This window comes from Manduca sexta, chromosome 18 (genome assembly GCF_014839805.1).
Source record: "Manduca sexta isolate Smith_Timp_Sample1 chromosome 18, JHU_Msex_v1.0, whole genome shotgun sequence".
Taxonomy (NCBI): domain Eukaryota; kingdom Metazoa; phylum Arthropoda; class Insecta; order Lepidoptera; family Sphingidae; genus Manduca; species Manduca sexta.
Genome location: NC_051132.1, coordinates 3,446,317 through 3,464,506, shown reverse-complemented (window position 1 = coordinate 3,464,506; position 18,190 = coordinate 3,446,317). Strand labels below are relative to the sequence as shown.

The 18,190-nt window shown below is 38.4% G+C and overlaps 2 protein-coding genes across 9 annotated transcripts in view; one reads left to right on the top strand and one right to left on the bottom strand.

Annotated features, from left to right (window-relative positions):
- Nucleotides 1-16,375, top strand: part of LOC115444260 (protein phosphatase PP2A 55 kDa regulatory subunit) — a 48,665-nt gene extending 32,290 nt beyond the window's left edge. For all 7 annotated transcript variants that reach the window (XM_030169964.2, XM_030169967.2, XM_030169969.2 and 4 more), the window contains 9 exons: nt 147-301; nt 5,226-5,426; nt 6,464-6,600; nt 9,202-9,376; nt 9,729-9,792; nt 9,965-10,112; nt 10,418-10,624; nt 10,962-11,088; nt 11,374-16,375. In XM_030169964.2, the coding sequence (XP_030025824.1) occupies nt 147-301; nt 5,226-5,426; nt 6,464-6,600; nt 9,202-9,376; nt 9,729-9,792; nt 9,965-10,112; nt 10,418-10,624; nt 10,962-11,088; nt 11,374-11,499 (1,340 nt within the window). In that variant the 3' untranslated portion in view covers nt 11,500-16,375. The remainder of the gene's footprint in view (nt 1-146; nt 302-5,225; nt 5,427-6,463; nt 6,601-9,201; nt 9,377-9,728; nt 9,793-9,964; nt 10,113-10,417; nt 10,625-10,961; nt 11,089-11,373) is intronic.
- Nucleotides 16,376-16,640: 265 nt separating this feature from the next.
- Nucleotides 16,641-18,190, bottom strand: part of LOC115444259 (ABC transporter G family member 20) — a 71,035-nt gene continuing 69,485 nt past the window's right edge. For both annotated transcript variants that reach the window (XM_030169960.2, XM_030169962.2), the window contains exon 17: nt 16,641-18,096. In XM_030169960.2, the coding sequence (XP_030025820.1) occupies nt 17,882-18,096 (215 nt within the window). In that variant the 3' untranslated portion in view covers nt 16,641-17,881. The remainder of the gene's footprint in view (nt 18,097-18,190) is intronic.

The following is an 18,190-nucleotide window of genomic DNA, read 5'->3' as shown; positions in this document are numbered from 1 at the left end:
ACAGATTTTATGATACCCTATGTAATGAATGAGAGAAAAGACACCAAATAATCTTAACTTTGCTTGTAAAGTAAATGTTTCCAGTTGAGTGACCTCCTTTTTAAACTGTGTTCAGTATCTCAACGCCTATCATCTGGTTGTTGCAGGCAATGGTGGTGAGACGACGTGGTGTTTCAGTCAGGTGAAGGGCACGCTCGAGGATGACGTGACCGAGGCGGACCTGATCTCCTGCGTGGAGTTTAACCACGACGGCGAACTGCTGGCCACCGGCGATAAGGGCGGCAGGGTTGTTATATTCCAGGTTGGTGATGATGAACATACTTGGCGAAAAGTGGGTGCCCTAGTTGCGCCTCTGCATACCCCTTCTGGGATAAAATGCGTGATGTTATGTATGTATGATGATGAACTGATGATTTGCGTACAGTACTTCCCAGTACATGTTAAGCAAGAATGATAACCGGTGAAGGCAGAATTTTTATATCGTGGATAGTAACAACCATCATACATAAGCTGTTAAGACATAGTGGCTCACGGGTAGAGGATTAATAAGTGTTGAGTTGAGCTGAGCTGTGAGGGATAATTCTCTCACTAATCGACAGTATCGGGTCTATCTGGACGTCCCTCTACTTCCTATGAGGTGCTGTGGAGTCACTTTGGCGTGATTGTAGCAAATAAAAGAATTTCCAAGTGAGCGGCAAAACGTCATATAGTTGTAGGAAGCTGAAGGTAATTGTATGTATTAATCGTACATATATTTATACATGTAATATTTACTGCTGCATGTTGTTAAAATGTTTGTAATGTGTGATCGTGTCGAAATTAACAGCAATGGCATGAGAATTAAGACATTCGGTTCAAATAGTATAGGGGTGCCATAGTAGACAAAGTTCAACTGTGGACTGGCTGATGTGAATATTATATCCCCTTATAATAAACTTGGGAATAGTGGGAAAAGAGGCCTATTACGGAAGAAAGGAAAAGCAGCTCGAAATTCACAAGCTACTTAAAAGATTGGAAATAATGACTACTTTTAAAACTAAAGAAGCTTAGTTTAGTTAACAGATTTCAAGAAAAGGAAGAGGTTATAAGTTCGGTGTGTATTTTTTTATTCATATTAAGGTGTGAATTTGATCACCTTGATGCTATATCCTCAGCGGCGTAACTGAATATGTAGTGGATAATCTCAAAACACGATTAGCTGAAGCTAGTTACTGTGAAGGTGTTGATCGCGTGATAGAGCGATCGATATTTAGACGCGTTGGGCACCGAGCAGAGTCGAGATTACTTTGCAATATTTCATTAACTTTTAGATAATAACGAGCCAATATGGAGATGATAATCTTGCCTTCCATCATTGGAACTAAGATCGCTAAAGCTTGTATGTAATAATTACATATCCTCTCACCCCTCTGGGGTTCGGCGTGATTATATAGATTTATAGTAAATTCATATTCTTGACATTCAAATCCGTTCAGAAAACACTGGTTCCGGTGATAAACAGCGCAGCAACAACGTCTCGTACGAAGCATAAAATCTATTTCCGCACGCATGTGATCATAATAGTAAGCAGTTTATACCGAAAATAAATATTTACGACAGATTAGCGTGGCGGCCGTCGTAAATATCGTTTCTTGGAGAAAGTGAATCGTCATCGATGCGTTTGACGCCCTGTCCAAGTTTCCTGGAATTTTTAAGATGTCTTTCCTCTTGTTTTATTACCTCTTAAAATTTTTAAGAACGTGAGATAATTGAAGTTTCTAATTAATTCATCTCATCTTACAGTCGCTTATTAGTTGTCAGTCAGTCAGTCAGTCGCAATATAATTCTTGAGTTTTTGCAAATATGCCTGATTTTGGGTTAGTGACCTAAATGCCATAGCATTTGGATCTAAGTACCATGCCACTTAAAGCCGAAACAAACAGTTGCGTTCAATTAAGCGAAAATCCGTGAAGTTTCAAAACAAATTTATAATTCTTAGGATTAACTTACGTTGACGACGTGTTCCAAGAATAAGATGTAACAGAAGCTTGCCTTGAATATGACCGAGGAAAAAGCGCTAAGATATATAATAAGATCTTCCTCCTATGCAATATAGAATACTATTACTAGCTCTTGATAATCTCACTCCAATGCGCGTTATGGGAACTCTTTGGAACCTAGTAAGGTAGTAAACAACTCATAATCCATAGTAATTTTTTCTCTGAATTATGGATTACGGTTAGACAGTCTATTTGATTAGGGCAAATCTTTCTGGATTATCACATGTCGCAACGTCTAGGGTTGACTATGTTACCCTGTGCACTTATCGTAAAGCAACAGGATTTCTAATGGCCGTCTCGTATGCACCGAAGCCACAACAGATTTTGGTTGGGATACCGGTATAGGATGAATTTACATAGTGTGTTATGGATTCGGTTCATTGTTCAAATAATAACCCATTTACCAGTGGAATGTTTGCTGGCAAACATGACAGCTACATGACATTACGCGTGTCACGGAAAAATAACCTTATTATGTAATAAATAATAAGACAAACATTCCGCTGGTAAATGGGTTAAGCTCCCGAGCGTTGATACTGGGCCGTAAGACTGGTGAAACAAACAACCGTTCCACTCATTCCTCGGTGGTGGTAGCGATAAAGCGGCTTTCCCCGCGAGCAATAAAGGGGTTGGCTGTTAATACGTGGTTTCTTTGTCTCATTAGCATTCAAAACAGACTCGAGTGAAGTGTGTTTTTACCCACTATATGGCGCCGCTCTGATGGCATAAAAATCCTCGTTAATGGTAGCGAATACGACTAGAATTTACCATCGAATTGGCTTTGGATCTATTAAATTAAGCATTTTATCTACAAATAATAACTATTAAAACACATTGAAAGTTCATTATTCTTAATCTACTTCCCACACTGACCTTGAACTTGAAATTTTTATAACGCGCGGTAAATCAATATTTACATAGCAACGCCTAAATTTTTTTTATCAGAAAGAATTTTATAAGATAGATAACAAATGACTTATCTTATTCAAACGAAGTCTGAAGTTAAGATATCGCGGTAGACAGCGGCTTTATCTGGCGAATATGGCCGAATTCCATGGACCATGACAAACGTTGGTTGGGCACTTATCTCCCTTTCTAGAGTAAAAATTTATCTCCCGCGACTAACAGTCGATTTCAATCGATCGTAATTGTTACATTTGCATAGAGTGCCGAAATGAGCCAAACACAATAAGACTAGTTTGACATATAGATGATATATTTTAAATGGTTTATTCTCGGCATTGATCCGTAGTTATCGATCGGGATCTTTCACCGCCGTTTTAAATACGCGATCGCAATAACTTTTATCGATTAATCGTGGAATTGGACCAATCAAAACAAAGATTTTTTTTTACATTTATTGTCTGGATCGGATAGAAAATTAAGATTGGGGTCGTTTATTGAAAAGACAGTTATTGGAATCCGCTGTTAGGAATTGATTGTGCAGATCTTATCCCGTTATTTTATCAAGTTTATCGCATAATATGACATATATATCCTCTCCAAACACTAAATAAATCTATTCCAATCTCCATCAGTTGATATATTGGACGTTGGTCGCACAAGATTTAGAGTGACAAGGAATGTTTGGAGAATTTGGCCTGTAACAGTCGTAAGATTTGGCGTAGTGGCGAGTTATTCTCAGAGGCGTGTAGGCGGGCGTGAGAACAAAACACATTACTTTCCAAAAGTTTTATCACGTGAGCGTACCTGAGTATCATAGTTGCGTCCAGGAAAGTCCTAATATAGGTGCAGGCGATGGTTCAGACTTTTCTTGCTGTGTTACTGGTGGTAGGTCTCTCATATGTGAGAGTCCGCATGGGTAGGTACCACTGCAATGTTTATTTCTGCCGTCAAGCAGCAGTGTTAGTCACTGTTGTGTTCCGGTTCGAAGGACATTGTAGCCAGTGTAACTACTGGACATAATGAGACTTAACACCTCATGTCTCAGGATGGCGAGCGCAGTGGAATACCAAACAATATTTTGTAATTTAAGGTGTTTCTACTGTTTATGGGCGGTCGTATCGGTTACCATCTGGTGAATGGTAAGCTCGTATCATCATTCAAGCAGAACTAACAAAAAAATAAATTAACATTCTGGGATGTGGTAAGAGGTGAGCATTTCCCTATCGCTCAACACGTCGCAACTCATGCTTTGATGCCCCACAACTCTGATGATACAGATTCGCCTACTTTTATCTTATTCCCTCGTCGATACTCCTTGATGTTTGGATTTTGATTAGATGTAAACTCATATGAAACGAAGTTACGAGGTGTACATCTGTGCTGCCGATGATTGATTAACGCGCAGTCGTTACATTAGTCGCCTGACCCGTTCGATTGACCTGTCCATGTGAGCCCGTAGTGTTCTGCAGTATTTTGCATATTATACCTAAACACGGTTGATATACAGTTTGATTAGATGACTGTTAGGTTTAAGTTTAATTCTCAGTTTGGTCTTCAGACTTCTTTAGATGGGTTTTTGTATCTAAAGGTTTCCCCCTTATTCATAGAGGTTTCTTTGATTTCGTTTTTTAGGCTGCCATGCCGTCAGCACTAAGAAACAGACTTGTTATCACAGCTATACTCCGTCCTTAGATAAAAACCGTCTATGAATAAGGGGGTATCTTAATAAATTTATCTGTTAAACAGTGTTGTAATGCGGAAGATTTTAGGCTTACTAGGTTATAAAGAATTAATATAGATTTCACTGGGCTTTATAGTGCAACAAGCCCACTACAGTGTGTCATGATTTAAAGATGTGGGTAATATTGCTGTTTTTGGAAACTGTTTTTCCGTGACACTCATGAGGGCCACAATGGTGGTTTTACACTTTGTGAACCGCTATCCAGGCATATGTATATAAATATCCACCAGTAATCATTTCTCCAGATATCAACTACGGACCTAACAATTATGATTACACACACACACTCTCATACCTTTTATCTCTGAAGGTAGAGGTGCAACTGGTGGGCCCAAATTCCGTCCTATAATGTGATAAGGGGTGAGTCTATCGCCATACCAGGCACAAATTCTAAACTCTGGGCTAATATTGAGAAGAAAAACTCAATATCGCTACCCGGCCCGGTGATCCAACCCGAGACCTCAGCACTGCAGTCATACCATCATACAACTACGCTATCAAGGCAGTCATTAATAATAATAAATCGTTTTAATCAACAGAGAGATCCAGCATCGAAACAATGCGTGCCCAAGAAGGGCGAATACAACGTGTACTCCACGTTCCAATCACACGAGCCCGAGTTCGACTATCTCAAGTCGTTGGAGATCGAGGAGAAGATCAACAAGATCAGGTGGCTCAGGCGCAAGAACCAGGCGCACTTTCTGCTCTCAACTAATGATAAGACTATTAAATTATGGAAGGTCGGTATATGTTCTATTATTTATATTTGGTATGGTTTTCTTCATTTTGTTGCTCATTCAATGTATCAAGCATATCAGATTTTTATATGAAGGCACATGACCATGTTTAAGTACCTGAAGTTAACTAGCCTTATACCCCTACTGGAGGAAGCCAGGCTTTTTTATTATTATTAGAAATTCTGGGGAAACGAGAGTCCAAGCGTCAATGTGATAGTTTCTGAAATGATCTCATCACCTCATACAACTCGGAGGACACTTTTGCCCAGCAGAGAATGGTTCACTACTATAATAATATACACATTAGGTTTCCTGTTCATAGTGTTGTGAAGGTTTTGTTGAGTCCGGCTGTTGGATGTAATTGGATAAAATAAGACTTAGATTGGGCCTAATTCTAATAGCCCTTTCTCACAGCGAACGCAGTTTAGCTTTAGGCATTTTTTTTGTATCGAGTTTGTCGACCTAAGTCTATGTTTACATAGACGTTTATGTGCATTGGAGGCATTAAAGCGTTAATTATTGTAAAAATGGCCCAGGTTTCCGGGATTGTATAGCTAGAGAGTATAGATGTAATTTCCAACTAGCACAATAGGTTATGTTACACCATAACCTGGCAAACCTGGCAATAGTTTATCTGTAAAGTGATTGTCTCTTTTTAGATCATTTTATCCACGAAGATGCGCTCCGCTATTTTCCGTAATCGTTTACAGTGTGCGCTAGTAGCATGAGCGCGCACACGCACACGCATAATACGATAGATAGCGTCGGGTAGATACCACTTAAATGAAAAAAAAAACGTCACAATTAAAATTGATACTTATTATACAAAACTTTTGAAATTCATAATCGTCACTTTTTTGCTGTTACTAACGCGGTATTGCATTTCCCGACGCCGGTTATCGTAGTGTGCGTGTATACTCATGTTGCTCACGCACACTTAGCGATTAGGGAGAGTAGTGGGGCGCGTCTTCGTGGATGAAATGATCTATACCAGTCTTAGTATATGGTAGCGCAATTCGTTGAATGTTTGTTTGTGGCAGGTGTCGGAGCGCGACAAGCGCGTGACGGGGTACAACACGCGCGAGGAGGGCGGGCGGCCGCGCGACCCGGCGCGCGTCACGTCGCTGCGCGTCCCCACCGTGCGCTCCGCCGAGCTCATGGTCGAGGCGTCGCCCAGGTACCGGACCCACTACATTACACTAAGTGTAGTGTAATGTATATTTACACTAAGTGTAGTGTAATATATATTTACACTAAGTGTAGTGTAATATATATTTACACTAAGTGTAGTGTAATACATTTTTGGTATATAGTACATTGGTTTAATATACCAAAAAAATCTACCAAACTTACTAAAATCTGCCAGTCCGCATTAGGACAGCGCGGTAGGCTAAGGCCTAAAATCCTCTCAATAGTAGAAGAGTGCCAATGCTCAGCAACAGGCGGTATATATTACAGGATTGTTATTATATTATTTAATTGTACCTAACTATCCTATTATAACACATCATGCATTCAAACATCCATACATATTATAAAAAAGGCCCCTGTGGCGTCTGTCTGTCTGTCTAAAGGCGATAAACTCAAAATTTGCGTGATGCTAACGCAAATTTGTAAGTTCGTTTATGCAAAATTGATTTAAAAATGCGACTGGAACAATAACGAATACTTATTACAGAGCGTATGTAGTTGAAGAAAATTCTATAATTCTAATTCCAAGTTTAGTGGAAAAATACCGGCAGACGTGTTTACACATTTGTGGAAAATCATTCAAGTGTTAACGAAATGTTAACTGACGACAAATATTTATAAATTTGTCTAACATAATAAATAAACAATTGCATAATGTGCTGCTCATAAAGCTCATTTCACAATGTCAGCATAAAAAAAATAATCACTTCTACATTGCTAATACAAGAAACGTAAAATGCTCATGCTAAGAGATGTAATATGCTCAAAATTTAACAAGAATAAAATAGACAGTGCAAGTTTATAAAAAAGTTTATTGTTGTATGTATGCATGTATGTCTGTTTACAGTGTTAGTTAAGGAAAAGATAATGTATAGCGTATAAAACTTGGATTAGTACACCCAATCTTAAAGAGAATAGACATTAATAAAGCTTAAGTGATGCCTTGAAATGATAGTAACTGTAATGAATTTTTTATACAGTGCTAAGGTTAATAACAGAATGCAATGGAATTATTTAAAATTACGACACATTAGATCATAATATCTCTTACAACAGTGTGCATCATTCTTTATTATGTTGTTTCGCGTCACACATCCACTCGTGTGCGTGACGCATTAGTTTATCGCTAAACGAACCAACTATTGAAATAATATTATCTAAATGTTATCAATATGTGATACATTGGACACTCGAACGCTTTCAATTTGTGTTTATTTACTTTTGATAAAACAGTCTGCTCGGTACATTATTATATTTTTATTATCACCTGCCACTTGACATTTTCGAATGTTTTTTGGCATTGGTTTAGATTTAATTTGGCCTATTTTGTATTTGTATTATCAAATATAATTAATTATTTTGCCGTCCAAAGAATATGGATTATGTTTCGGAATCGAGAAGCTCCAGTATTGATTTACGACGTTGGGTATAGGGGATTGTAAATTTCGCTCGTAATTTTAAAATCCGGCTCGAAGGACCAAAGTCTAATGTGGCATCATGTATAGTTAATGAATGATGAATGCCTGGAACATTTGAAAGCAATATTTAAGTACACATCTACATATTTAATAATATATATAGAACTATTCTTATATTGAATTAGATTAACACAATAACTTAAACATACTTGGAAAAAGTTGCGACGTGCGAACACGAAAAAAATTCTCTACGAAGTGCGTACTATATTCATAGGGACTTGCTTTAATTAATACATGAGTATTAATTAAACGCATTTGACCTTCCTCCGTCCATGATACTGCGATAACAGAGCAAACTAACTAGTTACTAAGCAAGTATTTAGAATAAGTATACTATTATATAAGTATTTTCATGATTCTTTATGGCCTTCGACTGGTAACGTCTCTTGTTATGTAAACTTTATTCTTTAAATTCGTTAAATAAACTTTATTCTCAAAAGAAATGAGTCGATATTATAATATTAGGACTACCAAACTACCGTTTTTTTTTTATTGCAACTGTATGTTTAGACAAGCGTGCCAAGGGGCACGACCGCTCATAAACAGTAGCAACACCATACAGAACCTTTGAGTGAAGATCCAAAGAATTCATTTTGCTACCCAAAGGTAAAATAAAAATCAGTTACCACATGTATGTGGAGTGTGAGTGTTGGAGAATCACTTGACAACGGCTCGACCGGCTTGACTGGTTCCTTATAGTTGTGTTCCTAATTATTAGGACAAGGATTGTATCAAAAATCAACAGGAAAAAATGGCAATTTCTGAGATATTTTTTTCGTACATGTTAATCTCCGAAATCACCTAATTAATTTCTTTAAAAAAAATTCGTCGTAATCATAAAGTCTCTGACGTCCGCGCCTCTTGCGACGTGAATAATCTTCTTGCATTCTGACAATGTGACGTAATTCTTATTGAGTATGCTTACCCGATGTGTATTTTGCTGTTACTAGAAGAAGGATTTGTTCTACGGGTCCTTGACAATTTTTGTGAGCACGATGCGTAGGTCATCTTCAAAAAAGTCAACAAAATACATACAAATTTTAACTACATATAGGTACGTGTCAGAACTATCTGTTCAAATCCCTTATATAAATTTGTTTAATTTCCAGGCGAATATTCGCAAACGCGCACACGTATCACATAAACTCAATATCGCTGAACTCGGACCAGGAGACGTATTTGTCTGCGGACGACCTGCGCATCAACCTGTGGCACCTCGAGATCACCGACCAGAGCTTCAACATCGTCGACATTAAACCCGCCAATATGGAGGAGCTCACAGAGGTATTCATTATCAGAAGCAGAGTAGATAGTATAAGGTCATTAAGCGAGGTTTATTTAGATTAGCAAGAAGACTTGCAGAAATTAGATATTTCAAGTGACTTTACCGGCCAGCTAACTTCTATAAATTGTACAGTTTTCAGAGCTTGCGGTGAAATTAGATATTTCAAGTGCTTTTCCCTGCAAGCTGACTTCTATAAATGTTCCAGAATTTGTGGAGAGTCGCATGTGTGAAAACGCATCTGCAAGTTCTTACGCAATATATTGCTGTGACTGAGGACTTGCACATGATAGACCTAGCAACTACTAGTATGTGGCGTTTAATTGTTAATTAATATTTTTTTGCCTTTTCCAGGTTATAACCGCAGCTGAGTTCCATCCGACTGAATGCAATCTCTTCGTTTATTCTAGTAGTAAGGGTAAGTACTTAACGATTTGCAATTCATCACAGAGTCAACTATGTGAAGCCTATTTTGTCTATACTACACGAATGTGTTCGTAATAACACATCAATATTTATATTATAATAAAGTACCCTCTAGCATGGCTCTGATGTATGATCACACCGTAAATGTATGACTCACGTTGCAGGCACGATCCGCCTGTGCGACATGCGCGCGGCGGCGCTGTGCGACCGGCACGCGAAGCTGTTCGAGGAGCCCGAGGACCCGCACGCGCGCTCTTTCTTCTCCGAAATCATCTCCTCCATCAGCGACGTCAAGCTCAGCAACTCGGGCAGGTAAGAAGCACCGCTATTCACTCAAGACTAATATGAAGAAATATAAAATAGAACTTAGTGGTGGCCAAATATCGACGCGATGTCAAGTCGCGTTCGTTGTTAACACCTATGGAAACATAAATATAACAGAAACGAACTCCAGAGGAAAGAACTGAAGCGATGTCATGGTTGCGTACAGTACGTTTAATGTTTTATCTACCATATAAGAAAATGTGGGTGCTATTATAATTTTTTTGCGCTTATTTCAATCGGGTCGCATAAATATATTTTTTTTTATTTATTAACCGCACCTTATAATTTTTCAGATACATGATGTCCCGAGATTATCTAGGTTTAAAAGTGTGGGATCTTCGGATGGAGACGAAGCCGGTGGAGACGTACCCGGTGCACGAGTACCTGCGCTCCAAGTTGTGCTCGCTGTACGAGAACGACTGCATCTTCGACAAGTTCGAGTGCTGCTGGAGCGGCGACGACCAGCGGCTCATGACCGGCTCTTACAACGGATTCTTTAGGTGAGGCAGTAGTTTAGTTGGGGATACGCAGTTCATACTGTCATGTACGTGAAAATAAATGTTCAACATTGACTTGAATCATAGAACAGCATGCTCTGCGATGGCATAAGCACCTATTTGTTTTTTTTAATAGTTGATGAGAGATGTTGTCTCTCGCAAGTCAATACCATTATACCAGTTGGTACAAAACTGAATATACACAGGCTGATCCTAGAGCGTAACACTCGTGGTTCACTATGTCAGGATTTACACCTAGTGTAAGGTGGATTCTCTCAAGTGGATAAGAATATCCTACTAGTAATATGAACAGTTTGTGAATTATAATTTGTGTGTGCAGGGTGTTCGAGCGCGGCGGATGCGGTCGCCGCGGCGAGTTGACGCTGGAGGCGTCGCGCGACGCGGCGCAGCGCCCTCGCCAACCGCTGCGGGCACGTAAGGTCGCCGCCACCGCCAAGAGGAAGAAGGTACGCACATATATCAAGGCTATCGCGACTGCAAGTACATTGCAATACTCTTCAGTTTCAATTCTAGCGACAATTTCAATTACATATTAGTATCTTTTGGTGTTATGGGTGCTCATGGGCGTCAATTACTTAGGGCGACCCGATCTTCGTTTCGATTACGAAAATATGTTGGCTTTTTGTCTCATACTGCCATATCAGTATCATACCTAAAGCAAAAAAGAAGGTAAAAATTAGCATTTCACATGCTTTTGATACAGTTCTAACTGCAATGTCATTCATCTCCAGGATGAAATAAGCGTCGACTGCCTCGATTTCAACAAGAAGATCTTGCATACGGCGTGGCACCCACACGAGAGCATCATCGCGGTGGCCGCCACCAACAACCTGTTCATATTCCAAGACAAGTTCTAGCGCGCGTCGCCGCCTGCCGCCTAGCTGTTTGTAGCTGGCCTGCGGACCGACACCACCACCCACCAGCCACCGCCGAGCCGCCCGGTAAATATCGACACTGCCACAACCCTAGCGGGATGGCTAGTCGGAACATTTTATATCAAGTAGTCGACAAAGGCAATAGTGAACGTTGCTTAACTTAATCCTGTGTGTTCGATAGGATTCAGTGAGGTAGCGTTGTAGCGATGTCGATATAAAATGTGTCGGCTGGTGTCGACGTCGGGCGGGGCGCGTGTGGCCCCTCGGAATAATCTCAACGCGAATCGCCTTCCCCGTTCCGCTGCTTCGCTGTATTTTAGCTTTCAAAGGGGATTGCGTTATGTAAAAATTGGTATCCACCGACAATTTGAAGATTGTGTAAAGCGTTATCGATATTATTGAGGTGAAGATTTCTTTCTGTCCAGTTCAGAATGCAGCGCTTCTGCGTGATGTTTGTTGTTCAATTCGTTTTTCGAGGAGTCACTTACATCGGTTTTGTACGTGGAAGGGTTAGCAAAGTAGTTCCGATATAAGAAATCTTCATCTCGCTAGCGATCTTCGTTCAGGTCAACGTCTGATGACGGTCTATCGTATCCGCTATGAGTCTATAAATAATCGATAAAAAAAAATGATAAAATAGAATTATTGATGCTCCGCCCGTTTGTTTAGTATACATATTTCAATGCAGTGCTTAAAGCATTACGAGTCGCTTGCAATAATGGTGTTGGGGTCCCCACCGTCAGGCCGGCGATAACTTTGTCAAGTTATGAAGGCTGTGGTAGCTGTTAGAGAATACCATCACATTTATCCTCAGTAGTATTCGCATTGTGATAAGAGTGGCTTAGTTATTGGTGTAGTTAGTGTCGATATCACGTGTTCGGTCTGTGATCTGTCGTCGGTGTAGCTATAGCGGGGCACTGTGCTCGTTTATATGACTGAATTGTAGCATGTTAAATTAATGGCTTTAGGTATTTGTATACTGAGTTTGTTTCATTGTTGGGCTAGAAATTGAATTTCATTTTAATATTGCCCACGAAAGTCATTTGTAATAAGTAAATGTTAACTCGTTATTTCAGTGAGTCACTGCCAACGTTGGTCACACGGTTTCACCGCTGACAGCTACCATGGTCGCATTGTTAAAACAATATAGTGTTGTATTGTATGGGAGCAAATGCAAAGTTCCGAAAGTTCTAGCAATGTCTTGAAAATGGTGGTCCGTAGTGTTAAAAATCCACAATACTTTTGTTGCATTCTTTTAAAACTTCAGTCTAGTCAAACTTATCGTACGTAAATTTATCGATAGCAAAAAATACTAATGATTAAAATAATCGATACCAGTGAACGCACTCGCTCCCATACAAAACACCACTTGTAGTTAGATAAAAAGAAAAATCCGTAAATTCAAACGTCGGATATAATTTATACGCTTTTCATACTTAAGGTTCTAAGCGAATAATTAAGTATTTATTGAGAAAAAAAAAAACTACAATGTAAGTTGACGCTTGACCTTGTCGATATGAGATTAGTTAGGTGTAACGAAATGGTGTCGTGAATACGTATAATGGGGAATGTGGCGTGCGTTTTGGACTTACCCGTATTGTGTTTGACTATCGCGACGATAATTCGCTTAGCCGGCGATTTTATGGAATTATTTTTTCGAAAACATTTTAAATTTTTTGTACAAGTGATGACAATATATCGATAATTATTGGGGTTAATTTACGAGTAAAGAAAATAGTATAACACGCATCAGGTTAATTTTTTTTTTTTCAACAAAATGTTGATACAGAAATGTTTAGTGTTTTATTCAGAAATGTAATATGTAGCGAAAGAGTATAGTTCTCAGTCTGATCAATGTTTATTTGGAACTAATTTGTCCAAATGCACACGTCACAAACTTCGCAAAATGATGATTGGTATTAGAAACTCGATTTTAGATCGTGCAACAAATCATCAGGAATATGTCCATTGAAATGTACGAGTATTCTATACGAATAAGAATTATGAATACTGAAAATATATATACTAAATAAGGATATATAATGTATAAATAATTCCACCGCCGTGATGCAAGTCGATACGTGTTGTGGCTTAAAAATTGTGGTTACTTTTAGTATGTTGGTTATTGTTACTTGCTGTTCTAAGATTGAGTCTGAATAATGTTATTAGTTGAACTTTAAAAATTTACTTTGAAATGTACAAAAATCGTCTTTGAATTAAACTCATTTTAACTTCGTTAGTCTAGTAAAGTGTACGATAAAGTTCAACACAATTACAGTAAAGCTGTGTGTACATAACTCGTATCGATTTGTAAAGAAGCACCACACGTACGTAATTGTAAACGGAACGCCTAACGCCTGTTTAATTTGTGGGCTCGTGCCTTACTCTTATGGTTTTTTGTTGATAATTCTTTATTTATTATTATTGTGTACTTTTTTTTTATTAAGTCTTTGTGATTGTTTTATATTTTCGATGAATTTGAACGGTCGTGTCGGGGAGCAGTGGCGTTTGTGAAAGCTTGGCGGGTTCTGTTGGGTATTATGGACGAGATATCAAAATCAGTGGTGATTTATGAAATAAATAGTGCTCAAATAGACTTAACTTGTCATTTATCTAGTGAGGTGTCAATTTATACAGATTAAAAACTGTTATTCTATCACCGTTTGCAATTTGTGAACTCATATTATGTATTTGAATCGTTATAAATTATATTATCGTCGAGTTATTTATATAGATTTTAATATCTGACCACCTTTGTTTTAAGTTGTTTTGTTGGTATTTTCTCATACAAAACACAGTCTTCCGTAAAAATAATTTCTTGTCAAAGAATCTCACCAGGACCTCGCCATCCCGGGATACAATGGGCATACAATACTTACGGATAATAATATTATAAAACAATTATGTGATTTTAGTTCGTTTTTAAATTGTACACTACATTCTAAGGAAGCTTGGCAGAGCTGTATCGTTGAAATTAAACAAAAAAAAATGATGGTAAATGTAAATATATAGCAATCTAATGAAGGCCTGAACAAATATAAATATAGTAATATTTTGTCACAATACTTGGGTTTTGAGCACATTCGCTCGCGTCGGAAGCGAATTCGTTAAGTTAGCGAAACGTTCGCTCGACATATCGATATGTGGAGCGAAGCGAACTAATGTGACCAGCCCGTAACTGTACAGAGTTATATATATTTGTACGTTAATTGTGATGCTTGATAAAAAAAAAAATGTTAAATTATGTTCGTCACTTGAAAACTAATGTTTGAAATGAATTGTTTTGTAAAGCATTTGAAGCCGCTAGATCTAACATAACATGGCGGTTTAGTGCCGTTCGTGTCCATACTGAACACTATGTACAATGTATGATACAATAGAATAATATACTAGGAGTGTATGCTCTACAGATATGGGATAATCGTTTTGCAACATCGATAGCAATGTGAGAGCGGAGCGGTGTGTCGTAAACACCGGAGCGAAAGTTCGTCACTCACATTGTAAGATCGATTTTGCACAACGCATCCGAAACTTGGGTTCTTTACGACTAGACCACGTGTGCTTTAATTTTAAACTGTTGTTCGGCGGCAATCAGGCACTTCCATATCTTTTCTTAGTAGTTAATGTCCTTAACATTTCGTTTTATGATGTTAAGATCGATTTTTGTATAGGTTTCGAGTTAAGTTTTACTTTGTGTTTATGTAAAGGGGCCGGCTCAATTCCTCACACCGCGCTATTCTCTCCTCGCGGACACCGCTGAGTGTATCATGGGCTAAATTGCAAAGTTGTGATAAAAATTATATAGTTATAAATTGCCTTGCTGCTTTCGTACTTCACTCTCAGGCGGTGTTGGTTCCCACATTCAAAACTGCGACGTGTGTGCGATGCGATGGTTGCTTTTTACTTGAGCTCAAAACAGTAAATTCCCAAGGCCATTGTGTCCGATACGCGCGGTTCAAACATGGTGAAGCCTACATCGGCCGTGAGAGTGGAACACGAAGTTATTTAAATGCTTCTAAAGCAACATTAGTGACATAGGAATTGAGTGTCCCCTCGATGATATCAATGTATAAATATCGAGAGCTCTGTAGTATAAACGCAAAGACAGCGTGCGAGCGTGACGAGTATGCGTGAAAGAGTGAGAATATAATTTAAGTCTAGTATATAGTTAGGCAAAAAAAGTGAAAGTGCAGACGGAGGAAATCAAGTGGTTTTTTTTTTCTTTCCTGCATCGAGGGATCAACAGAGAAGTGTTGCTTGTTAAATGTGATATGTCGCAATAAGCGGTGTGTTGTGGATACGAGTATGCGGACGAGTTAGTATGCGTATAGACGTTAGTACGTGCCGTGTTTGAGCTGGGTACCTCGGGCGGTTGTTGACAACGAAACGATGTGCTGTCGCGTCCCGCCGCTGTCGCTTCCGCGGCGCCACTGAGCCGCGGACTGCTCGTCACCTACGTAACAACTGAGTATGCAGCCAGTATTTAAATTATGCAAACGCTTTGTGTGTAAAAATTTCAGTCAAAACTGACAGTTTGGCCTATCATTTGGCCGATCATAATATGTTGGAAATGTAACACAAAATATTGATCTGTATGTACAATGACACGGTTTTCACTAACTTAGAGGTTTCAAACTTTCATAACAGCGGCAGACAGATTAGTTATTACTGGCATGTTGGCTTGAAGTGACGATGCGGTGCCGTTTGGCTGAATTGTTAACTCGTGAGGCTCGTGGGAGCGTCACGTCCAGTGTATGTGCCATGAGGCGCGGGGGGCGGGAGCGGCCGGCGTCGCTCAGTTGAGATGAGTTGTTGAATCCAAAATAATATTTCCTATAATATAAATTTTTATATCTGAGTTTTGTCTTTCATTTACTGCTGGGCTACCTTCTGTTTTCGATTCATATATGAAAATGTAGATATATGCGTCTAACGGATCGCAACCTTCAATCTAATTCTGAGAATAAACAAAATTCATTTGTAAGCATGTTAAAATAGCTTAGTTTTGATTGGTCTATTTTAGCGGTATATAGAATAGAGAAAAAAGCTAAGGGTTTTAAGCCTGTACCAAATATGAAATTATATATCATTAAACATCGACCGCAATAAATAAAATACTTGTATACAAAAAGAACTTTATTCATAAATACCCAAATCACATTCGTATCACGATACCTACAAAATCGGCAAAATTGTAATGGTTTTAAGACCAACAATTCTAGTACAATAAAAAATAAGCAGCCCATAAATAACACCATCTCAGTACCAACCATATTTTGGTTACCGAAGATATTTCTTTTACCATACTGTTAGTACTCATTCCAATTATGGGAACCTCCAATTCACAAAGGTCCGCTAGATTACATTAAAGCCGTAGTAAAATAACACTGGTCCATTACCTATTCGATATTTTCAACACTAATAAAAAATGCATAATTGCGTTTTTTCAAATCGAAAATCCTTTTATGGTTCAGAATATATGACGCCGATTGAGCAAGAAGGGCCTATGTGCAACAGGATTTATTGAAGAAGTAACCTAGTCTTTCTTATTTTAAATCTCGTTTATTTTTTACTTATTTATTTATATAGAACGGTATATTTTATGCGTGTAACATAAATTTTCACTTACTAATCTTTAATAAATTGGCAGTTAGACCATTCTTGCACTTTACAATTATTATGTTTATATGTATGCATGTATATATGTATTATGTTCGTATCTTCAATGCGCATCAAAATAGCGTATATTTATGGGCGAAAGCTCTGGCAGTAATATACTGTCAGTGCGATTAAGTAAAAAGTCAATCTTTGCCAATACATGGCAATGTGCGGCCGCATAATGAACTGCACTTGCCAGGCAACAACTCGGCTGCCTTGCAATTACTGTGCTGCCTAGCAATTCGCCAACCTTTGATTGGACAGGCTAGAATTTAGATCCATAAGACATTTTGTCTCTTAGAGTCAATGAGGCCGCAGGTCATTTTATGAAATGGTAAGTTCATCAAAATGAACATCCAATATAAAATGACAAAATAAATTTAAGAATATAAAAATAAAGCTATTTACAGCTACCCGAACGAGCTTTAGCTCTTTTCTAAATAATTAATTTAATAACATTACAATTTTGTAGATAAATTCATTATCTATAATTTTTTTAGGGTTATACACAATAGTAATAAAATTGATACATCTAATTAGGACGGTATATGTCTTATGAACAAGAAAATTCGTAAATACCGCTTAGTCTGTAATTTTACGTCCATCATTTTGTAAAATATAAAAATATATCTAACAATTTCACACGGAAATCAGCATTATTGTGTAATCTAATAAAATTTACGACTAATCTAAATACAACTAAAGTTTACGTCTTTTTCAGTTTAAGTCTTAGTAGTATAAAAGCTAGTGTGATGACGATCCACGCTATGGTCACTAGGAACCCGTTGTAGACCGCGGGGTCTGTGACAGAGGTGCCCTTCTCCAGCAACTCTCGTAATGACTTCGATGGGATCGTGAACGGCAGCGTCAACGCCACGTACCGGAGGCCCATAGACATGCCTTCGAGTGGCCACAGGATACCTGTAAAATATAATATTATCTTCAGGCCTTGTGTAGTATAATGCTATAGTTATTTTGATGCATTTCCTTTAAATACAATGCAAATGCAGTGGTC